At 45.7% G+C, this 21,345-nt stretch overlaps 1 protein-coding gene across 3 annotated transcripts in view; it reads left to right on the plus strand.

Moving 5' to 3' along the window:
• Positions 1 to 21,345, plus strand: part of LOC144608987 (membrane progestin receptor gamma-B-like) — a 75,033-nt gene that overhangs the window by 27,711 nt on the left and 25,977 nt on the right. For all 3 annotated transcript variants that reach the window (XM_078427279.1, XM_078427278.1, XM_078427280.1), the window contains exon 3: positions 8,064 to 8,191. In XM_078427279.1, coding sequence (XP_078283405.1) covers positions 8,064 to 8,191 — 128 coding nt within the window. The remainder of the gene's footprint in view (positions 1 to 8,063; positions 8,192 to 21,345) is intronic.

Raw genomic sequence — 21,345 nt, forward strand, 5'->3', positions numbered from 1 at the left:
CCCAAACCTCTCCTGCATTGGTGTAGCACCCTCTCCTCCCCCTCGCCCCTATTCCCCTCCACCCCCTCCCCCTCCCCTCCCCCCCCTCCCCCCTATTCCCCCCTCCTCCTCCCCCTCCCCCTCCTCCTCCCACTCCCCCTCCGCCCTCGCCCTTCCCCTTCCCCTCCCCTTTCTCCCTCCCCCCTCGCCCTCCGCCCTCGTCCTCCGCCCTCCCCCCTCGCCCTCCGCCCTCGCCCTCGTCCTCCGCCCTCGTCCTCCCTCTTCCCCTCCATCCCCCTCAACCCCCTTATCCTCCCTCCCTTCACCCCCTCCCCTTCCCCTCCCCCCCACTCCATCCTCCTCAACCCCCTTATCCTCCATCCTCCCTCCTCCACCCCCTCCCTCCCTAAGAGATAGATTTAAACTTTAAAATGTGAATAACTTAAAAAACATAACACCGATTTCAATAAAACTACTTGCATTACCATTAAAGCAATGATGGTGAGTAAAGTGGGCCTAAAATTGACACGCTATTGTGTACCATTTTGGCTGTAGTTCAATCACAAACAAACGAGAGTTTTAGTATATAGATGCACTGCAAACACTCTGGGATTGGCAAGGACAATCAACATAAACACAGTGGGTCAAAGGGCTGCTTCTGTCCTGTTTGTCTCTATGACTCTCTGCAAGTCAGGAAGCATCTGCAGAAAGAGAAACAGTTAACATGGCTTCCACCCGAAATGCTGATTCTCTTTCCCTCTCCACAGATGCCGACTGACCTGATAAGTATTTCCACCATCTGCAGCTTATATTTCAGATTCATAGCAGCTGCAATGTATTTTTGGAGTTTACTTTGAAGATTTACAAGGATGTTGCCAGGGCTTGAGGGCCGGAGGTTGAGGAAGGGAGAGGTTGGGCAGGCGAGGCCTTTATTCCTTGGCACGCAGGAGGATGAGGACAGATCTTATAGATCACGAGGGGAATAGATAGGGTACATGCATGGAGCCTTAGGTCCATAGAGTCAGGAATCAGAAAACATAGGTTTAAAGTGAGAGGGAAAGATTTAATAGAAACAGGATTTTTTTTAAAGGGGGGGCATGGATCAAACTGCTAAAGGATTATTCACAAAATGCTGGAGTAACTCAGCAGGTCAGGCAGCATCTCAGGAGAGAAGGAATGGGTGACGAATGGGTTCCCCATGATCTGCATGGATGTCCAAAGATCATGTACAAGATCATCAGGTAGAAGGACAAAGTCCATGTCCTCCGCAGATGCTGACTTCTCCAACTTTAGATAGTTCCTCTGTCCCTCTCTTCCCCTCCCCCTTCCCAGATCTCCCACTGTCTTCCTGTCTCCACCTATATCCTTCCTTTGTCCCGCCCCCCTGACATCAGTCTGAAGAAGGGTCTCGACCCGAAACGTCACCCATTCCTTCTCTCCTGAGATGCTGCCTGACCTGCTGAGTTACTCCAGCATTTTGTGAATAAATATCTTGGATTTGTACCAGCATCTGCAGTTATTTTCTTACATTAAGCTGCTAAAGGAGGTAATTGAGAGGAACTATAATAGCATTTAAAAGTCATTTGGACAGAGAAATGAGCAGGAAGGGTTTGGAGGGATATGGGCCAAATGCAGGTAGGTAGCACTAGTACAGATCGGGCATTTTGGTCGGCATGGGCAGGTTGGAGTGAGGGTCCTGTTTCCACACTGCATGACTAAGTCAACCTGCTTCATGAATTTTCCAACCGGCATGGAGAGACTACCTAGGCAGTGTGGCTTTCTTCAGAACTTAATGGAGCCCTGTAAAATTCAGAGGGGCCAGGACGGAGGAACTGGAGAGGACACAGATCCCTGAGCAGAGAGGTTCTGGCAACAGTGGGTGTAGGCTTGGTTGATTGAATTAGCAGAAGGGTGAGGTGAGGGAAAAAGTATTTCACTCAATAAACGGCGGTGGTGTTGAATTCAGACCGTGAAGGTGCGGTGAAGGCAGTGGCCATCTATCGGGGTCCGCCTTTTGTAACGGTGAACCTTTGTAACTTTGTCGGTGCCAGAAACGTGGCGACTGGCGTGTACTGCCGAGGTGAGGTCTGCCGTGTGATTTTACCGGGTTGCATGCAAACCAAAGCATTTCACTCTACCCTGGTACATGCGACAATGAAGTATCATTGAGTCACTGAGATAGATGTCCACATTACGAGCCTTAACTGGAAGGACAATGGTGTGAGTGTTGGGTAGGATTAACCCAAAGGCCATTTCAGGCCATCATGCGCACAATGGACTAAATGCCACGAGATTGCACACTGGAATTCCACACTGGAATTTAGGATGAGAGGGCATCTTATCGAAACGTATAAGATTATTAAGGGGTTGGACACGTTAGAGGCTGGAGACATGTTCCCATTGTTGGGGGAGTCCAGAACAAGGGGCCACAGTTTAAGAATAAGGGGTAGGCCATTTAGAACGGAGATGAGGAAAAACTTTTTCAGTCAGAGAGTTGTAAATCTGTGGAATTCTCTGCCTCAGAAGGCAGTGGGGGCCAATTCTCTGAATGCATTCAAGAGAGAGCTAGATAGAGCTCTTAAGGATAGCGGAGTCAGGGGGTATAGGGAGAGGGCAGGAAAGGGGTACTGATTGAGAATGATCAGCCAAAAGATCACATTGAATGGTGGTGCTGGCTCAAAGGGCCAAATGGCCTCCTCCTGCACCAATGTCTATTGTCTATTCTAGCTCCTGAAGTCAGGAAGCAGAAACATTGAGTTCAGAGATACAGCACGGAAACAGCCTTACTGCCCACTGAGTCCGTGCCAACCAGCGTTCATAGAAACATAGAAACATACAAAATAGGTGCAGCAATAGGCCATTCGGCCCTTCGAGCCAGCACTGCCATTGAATATGATCATGGCTGATCATCTAAAATCAGTACCCCGTTCCTGCTTTCTCCCCATATGCCTTGATTCCTTTAACCCTAAGAGCTAAATCTAACTCTCTCTTGAGATCATCCTGCACACTAGCACTGTCCTATACATTAGGGACAATTTAATTTTTTTTACCAAAGCTAATTAACCTACAAACCTGTACCTCTGGAGTGTGGGAGGAAACCGGAGCAACCAGGGAAAGTCCACACGGTCACAGGGGGAACGTACAAACTCCGTACAGACAGCACCTGCAATCAGGATCAAACCCGAGTCTCTGGCGCTGTAAGGCAGCAACTCAACCGTTGCGCCACCGTGCCGCCCAAGTAACGGCAAGAACGTGCAAACTCCACACAGACACCTCCCGAGGTCAGCATCAAACCCGGGTCTCTGGCACTGTGAGGCAGCGGCTCTATCATCTGCGCTACCATGCCACCTATTTTGTCTTGTGTTCTCTGTGACCCTAACTGGCTAACTGTGCAAGATAGATGGAAAAGCAGCTCAGCTGGTCGACATCTGTATCTGCGTTCCACTTGAGCTCCTCCTGCCCAGCCCAAGGTCTCAGCTCCGAGGAGATCTGAATTATTAGCTGGTGTTATATATATTTTGTTGGGGGGGTGGGTGGCGGGGAGAGGTTTTGCTCTGTCCTTGCAGAAGAGTGCAGCCAACTTCCAGATAAACAACATGAGAACATCGTTTTGGAATCCCAAAGAGATGGAGTGAAATGCAGTTGTTTATTGCAGTTAAGCCATTGGGATATAAATGATGCAAACTTTATTCCTCCGAGACCAGTGACTTTAAATGCAAGGCAAAAAAAAAACAAAAAAAACTCGAGCACCTGTGCGAACGTCACTTTAAGCAAAACAACATCATCGTGATATAATGTGATCCATTGGCTTTGGAGGAGACGTTGTCCCTGTCACTGGGAAGAACTGCATGCGGTTTTGGTCGGAGAAAAACAAAGTGCTGGAGGAACTCAGCCAGTCAGGCAGCATCTCCAGAGGGGATGGACAGGTAAGGTTCCGGGTATGGACCCATCTCCAGTCTGAGTGGGGATCCAGAACTGAAGCATTGCCGTGTGGAGGCTGAAAGGCCCATTTCCGCGCGGTACAATTCTATGTGTAGGAAAGAACTGCAGGTGCTGGTTTAATCGAAGACAGGCACAAAATGCTGGAGCGACTCAGCGGGACAGGCAGTATCTCTGGAGAGAAGGAATGGGTGACGCTTCGGGTTGACACCCTTCTTCTGTTCTAGACAATTCTATGACTTGACGATATGCATGCTGAGTCAATTATAAAAGACGAAATTGCTGAGCATTTGGATAGCAGTAACGGGATCGTTCCGAGTCAGCATGGATTTACGAAGGGGAAATCATGCTTGACAAATCTACTGGAATTTTTTGAGGATGTAACTAGGAAAATTGACAAGGGAGAGTCAGTGGATGTGGTGTACCTCGACTTTCAGAAAGCCTTCGACAAGGTCCCACATAGGAGATTAGTGGGCAAAATTAGGGCACATGGTATTGGGGGTAGGGTACTGACATGGATAGAAAATTGGTTAACAGACAGAAAGCAAAGAGTGGGGATAAATGGGTCCCTTTCGGAATGGCAGGTAGTGACCAGTGGGGTACCGCAAGGTTCGGTGCTGGGACCCCAGCTATTTACGATATACATTAATGACTTAGACGGAGGGATTAAAAGTACCATTAGCAAATTTGCAGATGATACTAAGTTGGGGGGTAGTGTGAATTGTGAGGAAGATGCAATAAGGCTGCAGGGTGACCTGGACAGGTTGTGTGAGTGGGCGGATACATGGCAGATGCAGTTTAATGTAGATAAGTGTGAGGTTATTCACTTTGGAAGTAAGAATAGAAAGGCAGATTATTATCTGAATGGTGTCAAGTTAGGAGGAGGGGGAGTTCAACGAGATCTGGGTGTCCTAGTGCATCAGTCAATGAAAGGAAGCATGCAGGTTCAGCAGGCAGTGAAGAAAGCCAATGGAATGTTGGCCTTCGTAACAAGAGGAGTTGAGTATAGGAGCAAAGAGGTCCTTCTACAGTTGTACCGGGCCCTGGTGAGACCGCACCTGGAGTACTGTGTGCAGTTTTGGTCTCCAAATTTGAGGAAGGATATTCTTGCTATGGAGGGCGTGCAGCGTAGGTTCACTAGATTAATTCCCGGAATGGCGGGACTGTCGTATGTTGAAAGGCTGGAGCGATTGGGCTTGTATACACTGGAATTTAGAAGGATGAGGGGGGATCTTATTGAAACATATAAGATAATTAGGGGATTGGACACATTAGAGGCAGATAACATGTTCCCAATGTTGGGGGAGTCCAGAACAAGGGGCCACAGTTTGAGAATAAGGGGTAGGCCATTTAGAACGGAGATGAGGAAGAACTTTTTCAGTCAGAGGGTGGTGAAGGTGTGGAATTCTCTGCCTCAGAAGGCAGTGGAGGCCAGTTCGTTGGATGCTTTCAAGAGAGAGCTGGATAGAGCTCTTAAGGATAGCGGAGTGAGGGGGTATGGGGAGAAGGCAGGAACGGGGTACTGATTGATAGTGATCAGCCATGATCGCATTGAATGGCGGTGCTGGCTCGAAGGGCTGAATGGCCTACTCCTGCACCTATTGTCTATTGTCTATTGCCTGCTGAGTTACTCCAGTATTTTGTGAATAAATACCTTTGATTTGTACCGACATCTGCAGTTATTTTCTCATACTTTGCTTGGGTAGCTTGCAACCCAACAGTATGAATGTTGAATTCTCTCATTTTTAGGTAACTTCTACAAACACTCCACTGCCCTCACTACTCCCCCCCCCCCCTCCTACAAACACTACATTCCCTTCGCTCCCCCCCCCCATCCCCACTTGCCCCCCCCCATCCCCACTTGCCCCCCTCCTTCGTCCACGAAAAGTCATTCAACCAGTTCCATAGTTTGCAACAATGATCCCTCTTGGGATAACATCGTCCCTAACCAACAATCGGCTTAATGGGGAACCTCCCCCGCATGTGGCCATCTGTTGCCAGCCCTGGTTTGGCCTGGTCTTTTCTTGCTGCTGCTTCCCCTTCCGCCCTCCCCCCCTCTCTCCCCCCCCCCCCCCCCTCCCCTCCCCTCCCCCTCTCCCCCCTCCCCTACAATCAGTCAACCCAAAATGTCACCTGTCCAAAGATGGTGCCTGAGCAGCTGAGTTACTCCAGCACTTTGTGTCCGTCTTTGAGAGCAGGTCGACGTTGTTTGCAGGGGGGCTGATTGAATTGCTCTTTCAAAGAACCAGTGCATGTAAAGTGGGCTGAATGGCCTCCTATGAGGCCACATCATTCTGATTCCCTTCACTGCATTTCTGTCACCGATTTATGGCCTTTTTTTCATTTTGTCTCCATGACTACTGGCCTAAAAATAACAGCAGTTTCATTGCCTGCGAGGATATTTTGTTTATTGTGTTCAATTCTGCGCTGGAGTGCCTGACAATTGCTTTGCGATATTTTATCTTTGTAAGAATGATACCTATTTAATGGTGCTAAAACTGACTCATCCATTTAAGTTCCACATATTTAAATATTGAGCTAGGTGTAGCTGAGGGAGAAACAACACTGCCCATGCTGGGCTCAGAGAGAAAGTAAAGATAAAGGCAGGTATTTCAAACTCGGATGGAGGAAAGATTAACTTTAAATGAATTATAAATGCTTATCCTTTCAATAGACAATAGGTGCAGGAGGAGGCCATTCGGCCCTTCGAGCCAGCACCGCCATTCAATGTGATCATGACTGATCATTCTCAATCAGTACCTCGTTCCTGCCTTCTCCCCATACCCCCTGACTCCGCTATCCTTAAGAGCTCTATCTAGCTCTCTCTTGAATGCTTTCAGAGAACTGGCCTCCACTGCTTTCTGAGGCAGAGAATTCCACAGATTCACAACTCTCTGACTGAAAAAGTTTTTCCTCATCTCAGTTTTAAATGGCCTACCCCTTATTCTTAAACTGTGGCCCCTTGTTCTGGACTCCCGTTTATTATTTTCTCTGGAAGTGGGGATCAACATTTAAAAGACACTAGACTGAGTGGACCCGTTGGGCCCAAACCTCTCCTGCATTGGTGCAGCACCCTCTCTCCTCCCCCCTCCCCCCTCCCCCCTCCCCCCTCTCCCCTCCCCCCTCTCCCCTCCCCCCTCTCCCCTCTCCCCTCTCCCCTCTCCCCTCTCCCCTCTCCCCTCTCCCCTCTCCCCCTTTAGTATTAATTGTGTGGGAACTTGAGTACAAAGTGGAAACATCCCAACTCAAGGGTCGGGAGATGAAGAATCAGAGGAAAAAGGTTCAAGGTGCTCGATTTAGTCGGAACGCGAGGGGGAAAGTTTTCACACAGAGGGTGGTGGGTGTATTAAACGAGCTGCCAGAGGAGGTAGTTGAGGCAGGTACAACAGCAACATTTAAAAGACATTTGGACAGATGCATGGATTGGAAAGGATTAGAAGGAAGTGGGCCAAACACGGACATATGGACCTAGCTTAGATGGGGCATCTTTGTCAGCATGAACGAGTTGGGCTAAAGCGCCTGTTTCCATTCCGTATGACTTGAAATCATGAAATTGTGACAATTTACTTTTTTTTTTAAAATAATCGCCCTGACTGCTGTGTCAAAACGTGACCTGGTCAGTTTCTGAGCATCAGCTGTTTTGCCTCCAGGAAATCCAGGAGTCCAACTTCTGGATTAGTTTTGTTTTTAAGGGTTTGACCAATTCATAGCATGAGCTGGTAGAGCTGCTGCCTCAGAGACCCGGGTTCGATGCTGACCTCGGGTGCTGCCTGAGTGGAGTTTCCACATTCTCCCTGGCTTTCCTCCGGGCGCTCCAGTTTCCACCCACATTCCAAAGACGTGCGGGTTGTAGGTTAATTGGCCTCTGTAAAATTGACCCTAGTACGTATGGAGTGGAGGAGAAAGTGTGATAACATGGAGCTAGTGTGAACGGGTGATTGATGGTTGGTGTGGACCCGGTGGGCCGAAGGGCCTGTTTCCATGCTGTGTCTCTAAATATAAAATTCCCCATTCTGTGTTCTGGGTTGGCATTGCGTCTGGAATGAGAGCTGCAATCTCTCCACGTGCTGTCAAAACCAAGTCGCAGCAGCTTTGCCACCACATTTCCTAGCTGTTTAATCCTGTGCCCTTGTTATCTCCAACAGGTATTCCACGAGCACAGCATTATCTTTGGTTATCGCCAACCACGATGCACTGCCACAGATTGCCTCTTCAGTCTCTTCCAGCTGACGAACGAGACCGTCAACATCTGGACTCACTTCCTGCCGACCTGGTAAGAGCTGACTGTTCCCGAGACTTGTCTCAATCCAGGTAGAGCCAGTACTCCCACAGAACCTTTTACAGGTTTGGCTTGGTCACAATAGAGCACTGTCTCGCCAGCACCTGTGGGTTGAACGATAAACCATGACTTAATGTGGAAGTGCAGATGCTGGTTTATACCGAAGGTAGACACAATGTGCTGGAGTAACTCAGCGGGTCAGGCAGCATCTCTGGAGAAAAAGGACCAGTGATGTTTCAGGTCAGAACCCTTCTTAAGAATCTGTACAGAACCTGTCTGAAGATGTGTTCCAACCCAAAATGTCACTCGTCATTTTTCTCCAGAGATGCTGCCTGACCCGTTGAGTTACCCCAGCACTTTGCGTCTATCTTGAGCAATGTTTAAATCTGCTTTATCGGTGTTCATCTTTAACACAAAAAAAGCTTGATTTAATTTTAAAAATATTAATATGGCTCCGTGTTTAGTATAGAGTCCTGAAGATTGTAAACGCTACTTCATAAACCGCACACAATATTATTATCAGTGCTCCAGCTGATGTAGTCAGATCTACAGTAATGAACTGAGAACATTGGAACCTTTTTTTGCAGACAACTGTACTCTGAACTCTGAGGCATGGAGTGGGTGGGGCATCAAAGATACAGTCTATCAAAGGTCCTGTTAAACCTATTCCATCATGTTCGGCATGGACGTTGTGGGCCAAAGGGCCTGTTCCTGTGCTGTACTGTTCTATGTTCTTCATGAGGAAAAACCTTTTTCACCCAGGGATTTGTGAATCTGTGGCATTCTCTGCCACAGAAGGCAGTGGAGGCCAATTCACTGGATGTATTCAAGAGAGAGTTGGATAGGGCTCTTGGGGCTAACGGAATTAAGGGATATGGGGAGAAAGCAGGAACGGGGTACTGATTCTGGATGATCAGCCATGATCATATTGAGTGGTGGTGCTGGTTCGAATGGCCTACTCCAGGACCTTTTTTTCTATGTTTCTATGTTCTATTGGTCACTGGCTTAACTCATAGGCTACATTGTACCACTGCACCAAACTTCTAGCTTAGCAGCAAGGCCATCCACTGATGACATTTTGTGTCGGGACTCTTCTTCAGACCGATGGAGTAGGGGGGAGATAGTAGAAAGAAATGAGGAGAAGGGGCGGGGCAAGAGCTGGCAAGTGATAGGTGGATCAGAATTGATTGACAGATGTTGGATGGAGTGGGGGAGAGGGGGGAGGGGTGGAGATGGTCACCAAGGCTGGAGGTGAGAAGTGGGAAGACAATCATCTCCACCCTTCTCTTCACCACCTAACTCATCTACCAGACATCCCATCATTACCTAGATCAACCTATCACTTGCCAACTGTTTGGCCAACGAGTGGTACTCCAAAGACATACAGGTATGTAGGTTAATTGGCTGGGTAAATGTAAAAATTGTCCCTAGAGGGTGTAGGATAGTGTTAATGTACGGGGATCGCTGGGCGGCGCGGACTTGGAGGGCCGAAAAGGCCTGTTTCTGGCTGTATATATATATATATATATATGATATGATATGCCCTTCCCCTCGACCCTTTCTACCAGCTCTCTCCCCTCTACTCCAGTCTCAAAGAAGGCTTCCGTCCCAAAGCATCGTCTGGGCATTTCCCTCCACAGACGCTACCTGACCCACTGAGTTTCTCCAGCAGCTTGGGTTTTTTTTGCTCAAGATTCCAGTATCTGCAGTCTCTTGGATTGACACAAAGCGCCGGAGTAACTTAGCGGGACAGGCAGCATCTCTGGGGAAAATGGATGGGTGATGTTTCAGGTCGGAACAGGTTTTCAGCTTGAAACTAGAGGGAGGGGGCGTAACTGGAGGTAGGAAAAGGCCAGAATAAATCAGGGCTGGCAACAGATGACCAAGGAAGAATGGAGGCTGGCTGCCATCTCTTGTGTCTCCATGCTCATCCACCTGACAGCAAACACAAGGAAACTGCATGTTCTGCAGACACTGCCACCTCCTCTTTTTTTCACAGCCAATGGCTTTTTCCTTTGAAGTGTGGTGTGCCCTGGCCCAAAACAAACCTTGATGCAAAACTAGGTCGCAGAGTGGGCCTTGAGAAGAATGCTGGGAGGCTAGGGGGAAGGATATAGATGCACCAAGTGAATGGGCAAGAAATTGGCAGATGGAATAAACTGCGGAAAAAATATGAGGTCGTCAACTTTGGTAGGAAAGCACAGAAATGGTGGCTGGAATGAAGATGAGATGATTGATAGAAAGACACAGCATGGAAACAGCCCATTTGGCCCACTGGGTCTGAGTCCCAGTTCAATAAATGAAAAACCCAATCTAGTGCAAAAACAAGACAAAGCACAAGTCCCAATTGAAACCCAGGCAATTCATAGTTTGGAGTTTACTGGAAGTCCGTAGTGTTCAATAGCCTGATGTTTGTTAGGAAGAAGCTGTTCCCAAACCTGGCCCTATACCTTCTTCCCAATGGCAGGGGAGAAATGAGAGCATGGCCTGGGTGGTGTGGGCTCCTGATGATGCTGACTGCCTTTTTTGAGACAGCACCTCTTATAGATCCTTTCGATGGTGAGGAGGTCAGTACCCGCCGAAGGTATCACAAAATGCTGGAGTAACTCAGCGGGTCAGGCTGAAGAAGGGTCTCGACCCGAAACGTCACCCATTCCTTCTCTCCTGAAATGCTTCCTGACCCGCTGAGTTACTCCAGCATTTTGTGATACCTTCGATTTGTACCAGCATCTGCAGTTATTTTCCTACAGGTCAGAACCCGTGATAGATCAGTCTGAAGGAGGGTCTCGACCCAAAACGTCACCCATTCCTTCTCTCCAGAGATGCTGCCTGACCCACTGAATTACTCCAGCATTTTGTGTCTACCATGGATCAGGCAGTGTTCACCACTTTTGGTCATCTCCTTCATTCCTGTGTGTTTGAGTTGCTGAACCAGGCCGCGATGCACTCTGCCGTACACCTGTAGAAGTTCAAGAGATTATTCATCGACATGGATAGGACAGGTTTGGAGAGATATGGACCAACCGCAGGCAGGTGGGACTAGTGTAGCTGGGACTAGTGTAGCTGGGACATGTTGGCCGGTGTGGGCAAGTTGGGCCGAAGGGCCTGTTTCCACACTGCATCACTCTATAACTTTATGACTCTATGACATGTCGAATCTCCTCAATCTTCCAAGGAGGTCGAGGCATTGATGGGCTTTCATGAATGCATCAATGTGCCGGGTCCAGGACAAAAGACAGGGTTTAATTGTTCACTTTATAATTCGCACATACTCTGGGGGATGGCAGATTTTGCCCAATCAAGTTGGAACGTATCAGAAGGTTGCTGGGAGTGTATTGTTTCGTGTGAAATGCGTGAAAATGTTTTCTCCTATTCTCTGAGTTTTCATTTACCTCTTTTGTCAAGTATAAAGAATGTGGCAGTGCAGGGAGTGTCTGAAGGGAACATTGGAACAATTATCAATAGTGGAAACTGGAACGTTCTATTTTGGCAGTGTGTCATGTTATTTATGTCGTGATAAGGTTTTGTTACATGTTACAATGTTGTGAAAAATGGTACAGTGGGAGCAGCAGCAGTGGCATTATTTTCTTTGTCAAAGAAAGATTCTCATATACCAGGGCAAACTTACAATCCCAGGCCATCCCAGAATGTTTCACAGCCTGTGAAATACTTTTGAGCTTTGTAAAATCAGGACAGAAAATCCAGGAATTACTCAGCAGGCCAGGCTGCATCTGTGGGAAGAGAAAACAGCCAACATTTCAGGTCAAGGAGCCTTCAGAAGGGAAAGTGGGAGTCACTGGAAACTGCAGATGCTGGCTTACCACAAAAGGACCAAGATACTGGAGTAACTCAGCAGGTCAGGCAGCATCTCTGGAGAGCATGGAAACCTCACTTCATCTATAGAGGGAGTACAGAGAAGGTTCACCAGATTGATTCCTGGGATGGCAAGACTTTCATATGAAGAAAGAATGGATAGACTCGGCTTGTACTCGCTGGAAGTTAGAAGATTGATGGGGAATCTTATAGAAACTTACAAAATTCTGAAGGGTTGGACAGGCTAGATGCAGGAAGATTGTTCCCGATGTTGGGGAAGTCCAGAACAAGGGGTCACAGTTTAAGGATAAGGGGGAAGTCCTTTAGGACCGAGATGAGAAAGTTTTTTTTCACGCAGAGTGGTGAATCTGTGGAATTCTCTGCCACAGAAGGTAGTTGAGGCCAGTTCATTGGCTATATTTAAGAGGGAGTTAGATGTGGCCTTTGTGGCTAAAGGGATCAGGGGGTATGGAGAGAAGGCAGGTACGGGATACTGAGTTGGATGATCAGCCATGATCATATTGAATGGCGGTGCAGGCTCGAAGGGCCGAATGGCCTACTCCTGCACCTATTTTCTATGTTTCTATATCCACAACACTGGCTTGACTTTGTCCTGCCCCCACCCCCCTCTTCCCGTTTTCTCCCCTCCCCCTAACACAATCAGTCTGAATTAGGTGTCCCGACCCGAAATATCACCTACCCATATTCTCCAGAGACGCTGCCTGACTCCATCACTTTATGTCTTTTTTAAGGAGAATGTTCACTCTGTTTCTCTTCCCACAGATGCGGCCTGACCTGCTGAGTATTTTCACCATGTTCTATTTTTATTTCAGATTTGCAGCATCTGCAGTTTTCCCTTGATTTTCACTTACGTTTGAATTAGAGACAGTGTGTGTAGGAATCAGAGTAGCCTATATGTGCACAGGAAGATCTAAGAATCAGCATGTGATAATCATCTCATAACCTGCTGAGCAATGTAGACTGAGGGGTGGATATTGGTGAGGTCACTGAGAGAACTACTTTTGCACTAGCAACAATCTGTTATTCCAGAACCAGGAGCCACAGTCTGAGAATAAAGGGGAGGGCATTTAAAACTGAGATGAGAAAAAACTTTTTCACCCAGAGAGTTGTGAATTTGTGGAATTCTCTGCCACAGAAGGCAGTGGAGGCCGATTCACTGGATGAATGTGAAAGAGAGTTAGATAGAGCTCTAGGGGCTAGTGGAATCAAGGGATATGGGGAGAAGGCAGGCACCGACCGGTTACTGATTGTGGATTATCAGCCATGATCACAATGAATGGCGGTGCTGGCTCGAAGGGCCAAATGGCCTCCTCCTGCACCTATTTTCTATAAACCCAGAGCAGCAGAGGGAGCTTTGAGTAATAACTCAGCTGAGAACAACATTAAGAAGAGACGCAGTGATTCCTCTGTACTGTCTCTCAAAAGGTGCAGCACTCCCACAGTACTGCCCCTCCAGCAGTAGAATAGTTCCACGACCGATTTTCCGGCACCCTTGGTTCCAGAGCCTTGCCGTATTATCCGTCTTGCCGGAGCTACAGAGGTCACAGCCTCAGGGGGCCAAGATACCGGCCGCGGTAGTCGGCATTGGGAACGGATCTGCCGGCTCAGGTTGGGCCGAAGTTACACAGCCCCAGCCACAGGGGGCAAATTGGGCCCGCCCACCGGCACCACCCACCGGCACCTAGGCCGAGTGAGGTGTCCAGCCTCCACCTCATCGGGACTTCATCTAGGCCACCTCACTCGGCCTAGGTGCCACATTTTTGGGGGGACTTCTGGGAGGAGGGGGGAGGGGGATGGGATTTTGTCCAGATTAAAGGGGGCCAGACCACTAGTGGCCAGAGAATCAATGGTGCACCTGTACTGCAGTGCCCCACCTTTCATGCAATACCATGCTACAATTGTATTACTCCGCTGCGTGCGATCCACGCCATTTGAGGCTGAGTACTTTGGAATCCCTGTATCTCTGCTTCCTTCTGCTTTCAGCTGAGTTATTAGAAACATAGAAAATAGGTGCAGGAGGAGGCCATTCGGCCCTTCGAGCCAGCACCGCCATTCAATATGATCATGGCTGCTCATCCAAAATCAGTACCCCGTTCCTGCTTTCTCCCCCATACCCCTTGATTCCGTTAGCCCAAAGAGCTATATCTAACTTTCTCTTGAAAACATCCGGTGAATTGGCCTCCACTGCCTTCTGTGGCAGAGAATTCCACAGATTCACAACTCTCTGGGTGGAAAAGATTTTCCTCATCTCAGTCCTAAATGGACTACCCCTTATTCTTAAACTGTGACCCCTGGTTCTGGACTCCCCCAACGTCTGGAACATTTTTCCTGCATCTAGCCTGTCCAATCCCTTAAGAATTAAATGCCATTCTGTTGGTTCTGTCTCTCTGCCAGTGCAGTGCCTCTCCACACTGTAGTACAATGGCCCTTCAATACTGCTTCTCTGACAATGATGACACTCCTTCAGTTGGTGGCACAGTGAATACTATACATGCACTCGGAGCAACTGCAAAAGCCACACTGCATTTGTCTGAAGCTGTTGACAATCTGCTCAGGGCCCACAGGGTTTGCAACGGCGACTTAATACTGCCGCCTCACGCCAGTCCTAACGGGAGGCAGCAGTGATTTCTCACTCCGGAATGTTCCCAGTCCGTTGGTGATCGAGTCGTGGCAGGTTTCCAACTCACTTCAATTTGATTTGTTTCAATTGTCGGGGCAAAGCCCTTGTTTTGCATTTGTGAAAGTGAAACGGAGGTCACGGTTGTTCACAGTAAAACAGGAGTGAATCTCCTGCACACAATCTCTCACACCGACTTGACAGGACGTGGGCTATTAGTCCTCAGACAGAAGGGAGAGGGGGAAGTGAGGACGTGCATTCATATAGCGCCCTTCACATCCCTTTCAGGTTAATTCAAAGTACTTGACAGTCAAGGGCATCCTTTCTAAAGTGTCCCTAAAGCTCTCCTTGCGATAAAGCCACTGTGAAGCAGATACAATAGCAAGATTTAAGAGGCATATAGACAGGCACATAAACTGGCAGGGAATTGAGCGAAAAGACCATGTGAAGGTAGATTTAGACTTTACTTTAGACTTTAGAGATATAGTGCCGAAACAGGCCCTTCGGCCTTCCGAGTCCTCGCCAACCAGCAATCATCCCATATATTAATATTGTCCCACACACCAGGGACAATGTACAGTTTTACCGAAGGCAATTAACCTACAAACCTGCATGTCTTTGGAGTGTGGGAGGAAACCAGAGCACCCGGAGAAAACCCATGTGGTCACGGGGAGAACGTGCAAACTCCATGCAGACAGCACTCGTAGTCAGGATGGAACCCGGGTCTCTGGCGCTGCAAGGCAGCGGCTCTCCCGCTGCGCCACCGTGCCACCCTCTCGCTGGCTTTTATTACCGATCCTACAACACACAAGGATAAATCAGAGCAGAAGCACCAAGAAGCTTGGTTGACCCTGGTGATTCACCGCGCTACATTTCCCTCGGCATTAATATATTTTGAATCATTTTCATGATCGAATCAAGAAAACTCCTTGGTGCAATATGAAAGGGACTGTGAGAGTTTCCTGATGGCTTGCTGGCTACTGCAATACAGGCAAATGGAGGTGACAAACGTCCTCCTAATTATCCCCACGGCAGTAACACGAGCCTTGGCTAAGTTTTATGATCGCACAGAGTCAATGAGTAAATGTCCAACACCAGCATGTTTACATGAGTGCAGGGTATCTTAGTCTAAGCTCTGACCACAGCTGATTTCTGCTACTAAGATGCAGAAAGTACCTCATCTGTGTGAATAAAATAAAAGCATAAAAAATAATCCATTGCACCAGGTGGCGATAAACTGTTTAATTCAATAAAATTAAACTCTTTAGTGAAACGGAACTTAGCAGAAACAACGCAATCCATTCAAGGAAGAAAAATGAATCAAGGCAGTTCATGAGAATGTCATCAAACATCTCGAGGCAATATAATGTCAAACAATGAGACGATGGGTCAAAGAGGCTAATTTTGAGCAAAGTCTGGAGAGGTTTAAGGAGGGAAGATAAATGTTAAGGACATTGGCAGCTGAAGGCATGATTTCACCAGGTGAGATGATTGAAAATGGGGAGATGCAGCCCAGAATCAAATAGATTTGTAAGCACCAGAGTGTCTTGCGCAGAGTAGGGGAATCGACAACCAGAGGACATAGGTTTAAGGTGAGGGGGGGAAGATTTAACAGGAACCTGAGAGGTAACCTTTTCACGCAAGGGGTTCGGAATTTTATAAAACATTTTATGATCTGATCACAACACGTCTGAAGATACTTTATGATAATATCTATACTTGTCGGAAACTACCAGAAACGTTAAATGAATCTATTATAACACTTATACCTAAAATAGACAAGGATCTGGAGGACCCAGGATCATATAGAGCTATAGCGCTTTTAAATACTGATCAAAAGATACTAACGAAAATATTAGCACAAAGATTAAGTATAGTTATTAATAAACTAATTCATCCCGATCAAACAGGATTTATACCAAAACGTTATTCCTCATATAACCTCAGACGATTATATAATATTATATATTCGAAAAGAGGTATTAATAAAGACTTAGTAATTATTTCGTTAGATGCGGAGAAAGCCTTTGACCAAGTGGAATGGTCTTATTTGTTTTCGGTTATGGAATTTTTTAATTTGGGAGAGAAGTTTATCACTTGGGTTAAATTATTATATACCAATCCAACAGCTAGAATAATAACAAATCAAATACTATCAAATAAATTTAATCTATTTCGAGGCTGCAGACAGGGTTGTCCTTTATCCCCACTATTGTTTGCACTTGCATTAGAACCTTTAGCTCAACGGGTGAGAATACATCCTGAAATATATGGATATGACACCATAAATACTGAAAATAAAATTTCTTTATATGCGGATGATGTATTACTTTATATCACAAACCCGGAAATTAGCATTCCAAATTTACTAAAATTAATAACTGAATTTGGATCATATTCAGGATATAGTATTAATTGGAATAAAAGTGAACTTATGCCGATAAGGGTAAAAAATCTACATATATTACAACAATTTCCTTTTAAGATAGCAAACGAAAAAATAAAATATCTTGGAATTTATGTAACAAAAAGATTTGATTCTTTATTTAAATCTAATTTTCCGCTCTTATTGAACAAATTAAATAAAAATATTTTATATTGGAAAACATTACCAATCTCAATGATAGGTAGAATTAATGCAATAAAAATGATTTTTCTTCCACAATTATTATATCTTTTCCAAATGATTCCGATATATCTTCCTAAAATTTTTTTAAAAAAGATTGATTCCATAGTCACTAACTTTATCTGGGATTATAAGAGCCATAGAATAAAAAAAGAACACTTATGTAAAGCAAAAATAAATGGAGGTCTAGCTTTACCAAACTTTATGTTTTATTATTGGGCAGTCAATATTAAAAATATTAACTTCTGGTTAGTAGAGACAGATAAACAACCAACCTGGTTAAAAATGGAAAAAGAAGATTGTTTGCCCTTTGAAATTAGTTCGATTTTATTCGCCAATAATAAAATAAGTAAGAAAACCTATAGTGAAAATCTTATAATAGATAGTGGAATACGTATTTGGAAACAAATAAAGAAAACATTAAAATTGGAATGTATACCACTAGCTCTTACTATTGTAAATAATATCACATTTAAACCTTCAATGATAGATAAAGGTTTTTTACAATGGAAAAACTGTGGAATAAATAAGATGGGAGATCTCTATAGGGAAAATTTTTTCCTTTCATTTCAAGAATTACAACAAATTTATGGATTACTTTAGATATTTACAAATTAGAGATTATGTAAAAGCAAACACATATGAAATTAGAAATAGAAAGACAGAGATTTTAGATGAATGTCTAAATAAACACCCAAATACAGAAAAATTGATATCATATATTTATAATATTTTACTGGAAAACGACGCTCCAACGACAGAAATATATAGACAGTCATGGGAAAATGAATTAGGTCAAATTATTAGACCTGAGATATGGGATGAAAGTTTACAACACATACATCACTGTTCGCTAAATGCTAGACACTCTCTTATACAATTTAAAATATTACATAGACTACATTATTCAAAAACTAAATTACATAGTATTTTTCCAAATATATCTGCCATTTGTGATAAATGTCAGCAATTGGAAGCTAATTCAACGCATATATTTACAAACTGTGAAAAAATCACTAAATTCTGGACAGAAATATTCAAAATAATTTCGAATGTGATTAATATGAAGCTGACCCCTGACTCAAATTTAATAATACTGGGAATATTAGAAACAGATCAATTAACAACAACGAATCAAAGAATTTTTATTGATTATAGCTTAATAATTGGGAAAAAATTAATACTGAAATTTTGGAAAGGTCCTACATCCCCCACAATTAAAATGTGGATTACAGGAATGTCGGAGACACTCCATCTGGAAAGATTGAGACTTGTACTCATGGACAGGTTGATTCTTTTCAGAGGAATATGGTCTCCATTTATCGTATATTTAAAGGGTCAAAATGGCTTGGTGCGAGGACCTGACCGCGGCCTGAATAATGGAATGGAGGAAGAATTATGAATTGTAAATCATCGATATATCTCCAATGATGGATAACTTTTTTAATACTCCATTCATTTCTCCAATTTGGACTTCTTATTTTTATTTTATTTTTCTCTATCTTTTCCTCTTTGAAAAAAAAAAAAAGTATAGAAATGTATAAGATATAATAATTTATTAATATGTACTTATGCTTAATAAAAATATTTATCAAAAAAAAGAGTAGGGGAATCGACAACCAGAGGACATAGGTTTAAGGTGAGGGGGGGAAGATTTAACAGGAACCTGAGAGGTAACCTTTTCACGCAAGGGGTGATAGGTGTATGGAACGAGCTACCGGAGGAGGTAGTTAAGGCAGGTACTATCGCAAAGTTTAAGAAACATTTAGACAGGTGTATGGAGAGGACAAGTTTAGAGGGATATGGGCCAAATGCAGGCAGGCGAGACTTGTGTAGATGGGACATGTTGGCCGGTGTGGGCAAGTTAGGCCTAATGGCCTGTTTCCATGTAGTAAGACTCTATGGCTGTAATTGTGGAGAAGGCCACAGGGATGTGGGGAAACAAGGCCATGCAGAAATTTGAAAGCAGAGATGAGGTTTGTAAAGGTCAGAATTGCCAGACCCGGGTACCAATGGAGGCCAGCAAGTGGTATGATGGTGGGTGAACGTGAATCGGTGTGAGTGTGGACATGAGCGACAGCTGCCGGTGGCTTCAGATCGGCGGTGAGAGGGAGATCAGAGGGTGCCCTGGGGACCACTGCAATAATCATCAAAGGAGGCAAAGCATGGATGAAAGACCGCACGGGTTTCCTCCGAGATGCCTTGCATTCCTCCCACATCACAGACAGACACACGGGCTGGTGGTTTAATTAGCCACTATCACTCGGTCCTATCACTTGTACGTGAGTGGAATACAAAAGGGGGGAGTGTAAAAGAATGTGAGGAAAATACAACGTGGGATTAATAAAGTCACAGACTCATACAGCATGCAAACTGACACTTCGGCCCAACTTGCCCACATCGACCAACATGTCCCATCTACGCTAGTCCCACCTGTCTGCGTTTGGCCCATATGCCTCTTATCCTATCCATGTACCTGTCTAAATGTTTCTCAAACTTTGCGATAGTCCCTGCCTCAACTACCTCTTCTGGCATCTTGTCCCATACCCCCACCGTCCTTTGTGTATAAACGTTACCCTTCTAGTTCCTATGAAATCCTCCCTTCATGTAGGATTTGTATGAATGGTTGATTGATGGTCGGCATGGACCTGATGGTTTTGTGCTGTACGACCCTTAATGTTAAGCCAATAAAACAAAGGTGGAAATTGAGGGCCATGGTGATGGAATGGATTGCAGTGAAAATAATTTTGTATTTCCCCCCCCCCACAGCCATTCCTGCTCCAAGGAAGACAACCCCAGTCTATCCATTCTCTCCTTACCACTGAATGGTTCCATTCCGGCCAATGTTCTGGTGAATCTCCCCTGTCAGAGAGTGGGATGTTTGAGGGAAATGCATTTAGGAGGAAGGAGATGGAGTTTAATAAAATAGTGGATCGTTATTACTTTCCATAACAAATGTGACAATCTCAGAGGGTCGTATCATCTTTGGTGCGCTGTCCGAGGTCTGGCACCTTGGTACAATTACCTTGAAAGCTCACCAGTGCTTCGACTTCCTCAGACGTTTGAGGAGATTTGGTATTTATTCACAAAATGCTGGAGTAACTCAGCGGATCAGGCAGCATCTCAGGAGAGAAGGAATGGGTGACGTTTCGGGTCGAGACCCTTCTTCAGACTGATGTCAGGGGGGCGGGACAAAGGAAGGATATAGGTGGAGACAGGAAGTTAGAGGGAGAACTGGGAAGGAGGAGGGGGGGGATGGGAGAAGAGAGGGACAGAGGAACAACCTACAGTTGGAGAAGTCAATGTTCATACCGCTGGGCTGCAAGATGCCCAAGCGAAATATGAGGTGCTGTTCCTCCAATTTCCGGTGGGCCTCACTATGGCACTGGAGGAGGCCCATGACAGAAAGGTCAGACTGGGAGTGGGAGGGGGAGTTGAAGTGCTCAGCCACCGGGAGATCAATGTTATCGAATACTCTATCAAACTTCTGTAGGCGCACAGGGAGAGCTGACTGACTGGTTGTATCGCAGCCTGGTTCGGCAGGTGCAGCGGTAGAGTTGCTGCCTTACAGAGCTTACAGCGCCAGAGACCCGGGTTCGATCCCGACTACAGGTGTTGTCTGTACGGAGTTTGTACGTTCTCCCCGTGACTCCGTGGGTTTTCTCCGAGATCTTTGGTTTCCACCCACACTCCAAAGACGTAGAGGTTTGTAGGCTAATTGGCTTGGTAGAAGTGTAAATTGTCCCTAGTGTGTGTAGGACAGTGTTAATGTGCGGGGATCACTGGGTCGGCTCGGACTCGGTGGGCCGAAGGGCCTGTTTCCGCGCTGTATCTCTAAACTGAGCTAGACTAAACTAAAAAGTCTAAGGAATCTACAGATTCTCCCAAAAGTAGGAACATTTTCTTTATATCTATCCTGGTAAATATGTCAATCTGGCCTTTTCCCAAGCTATTACACTGAACATACAACAGTGTAGTACAGGAACAGGCCTTTCAGCCCACAATGTCTGTGCTGGCCATGATGCCAATTAGGCTAAGGCCATCTTCCGGCATACGGTCTACATCCTTCAA

This window comes from Rhinoraja longicauda, chromosome 33, assembly GCF_053455715.1.
Source record: "Rhinoraja longicauda isolate Sanriku21f chromosome 33, sRhiLon1.1, whole genome shotgun sequence".
Lineage (NCBI taxonomy): Eukaryota > Metazoa > Chordata > Chondrichthyes > Rajiformes > Arhynchobatidae > Rhinoraja > Rhinoraja longicauda.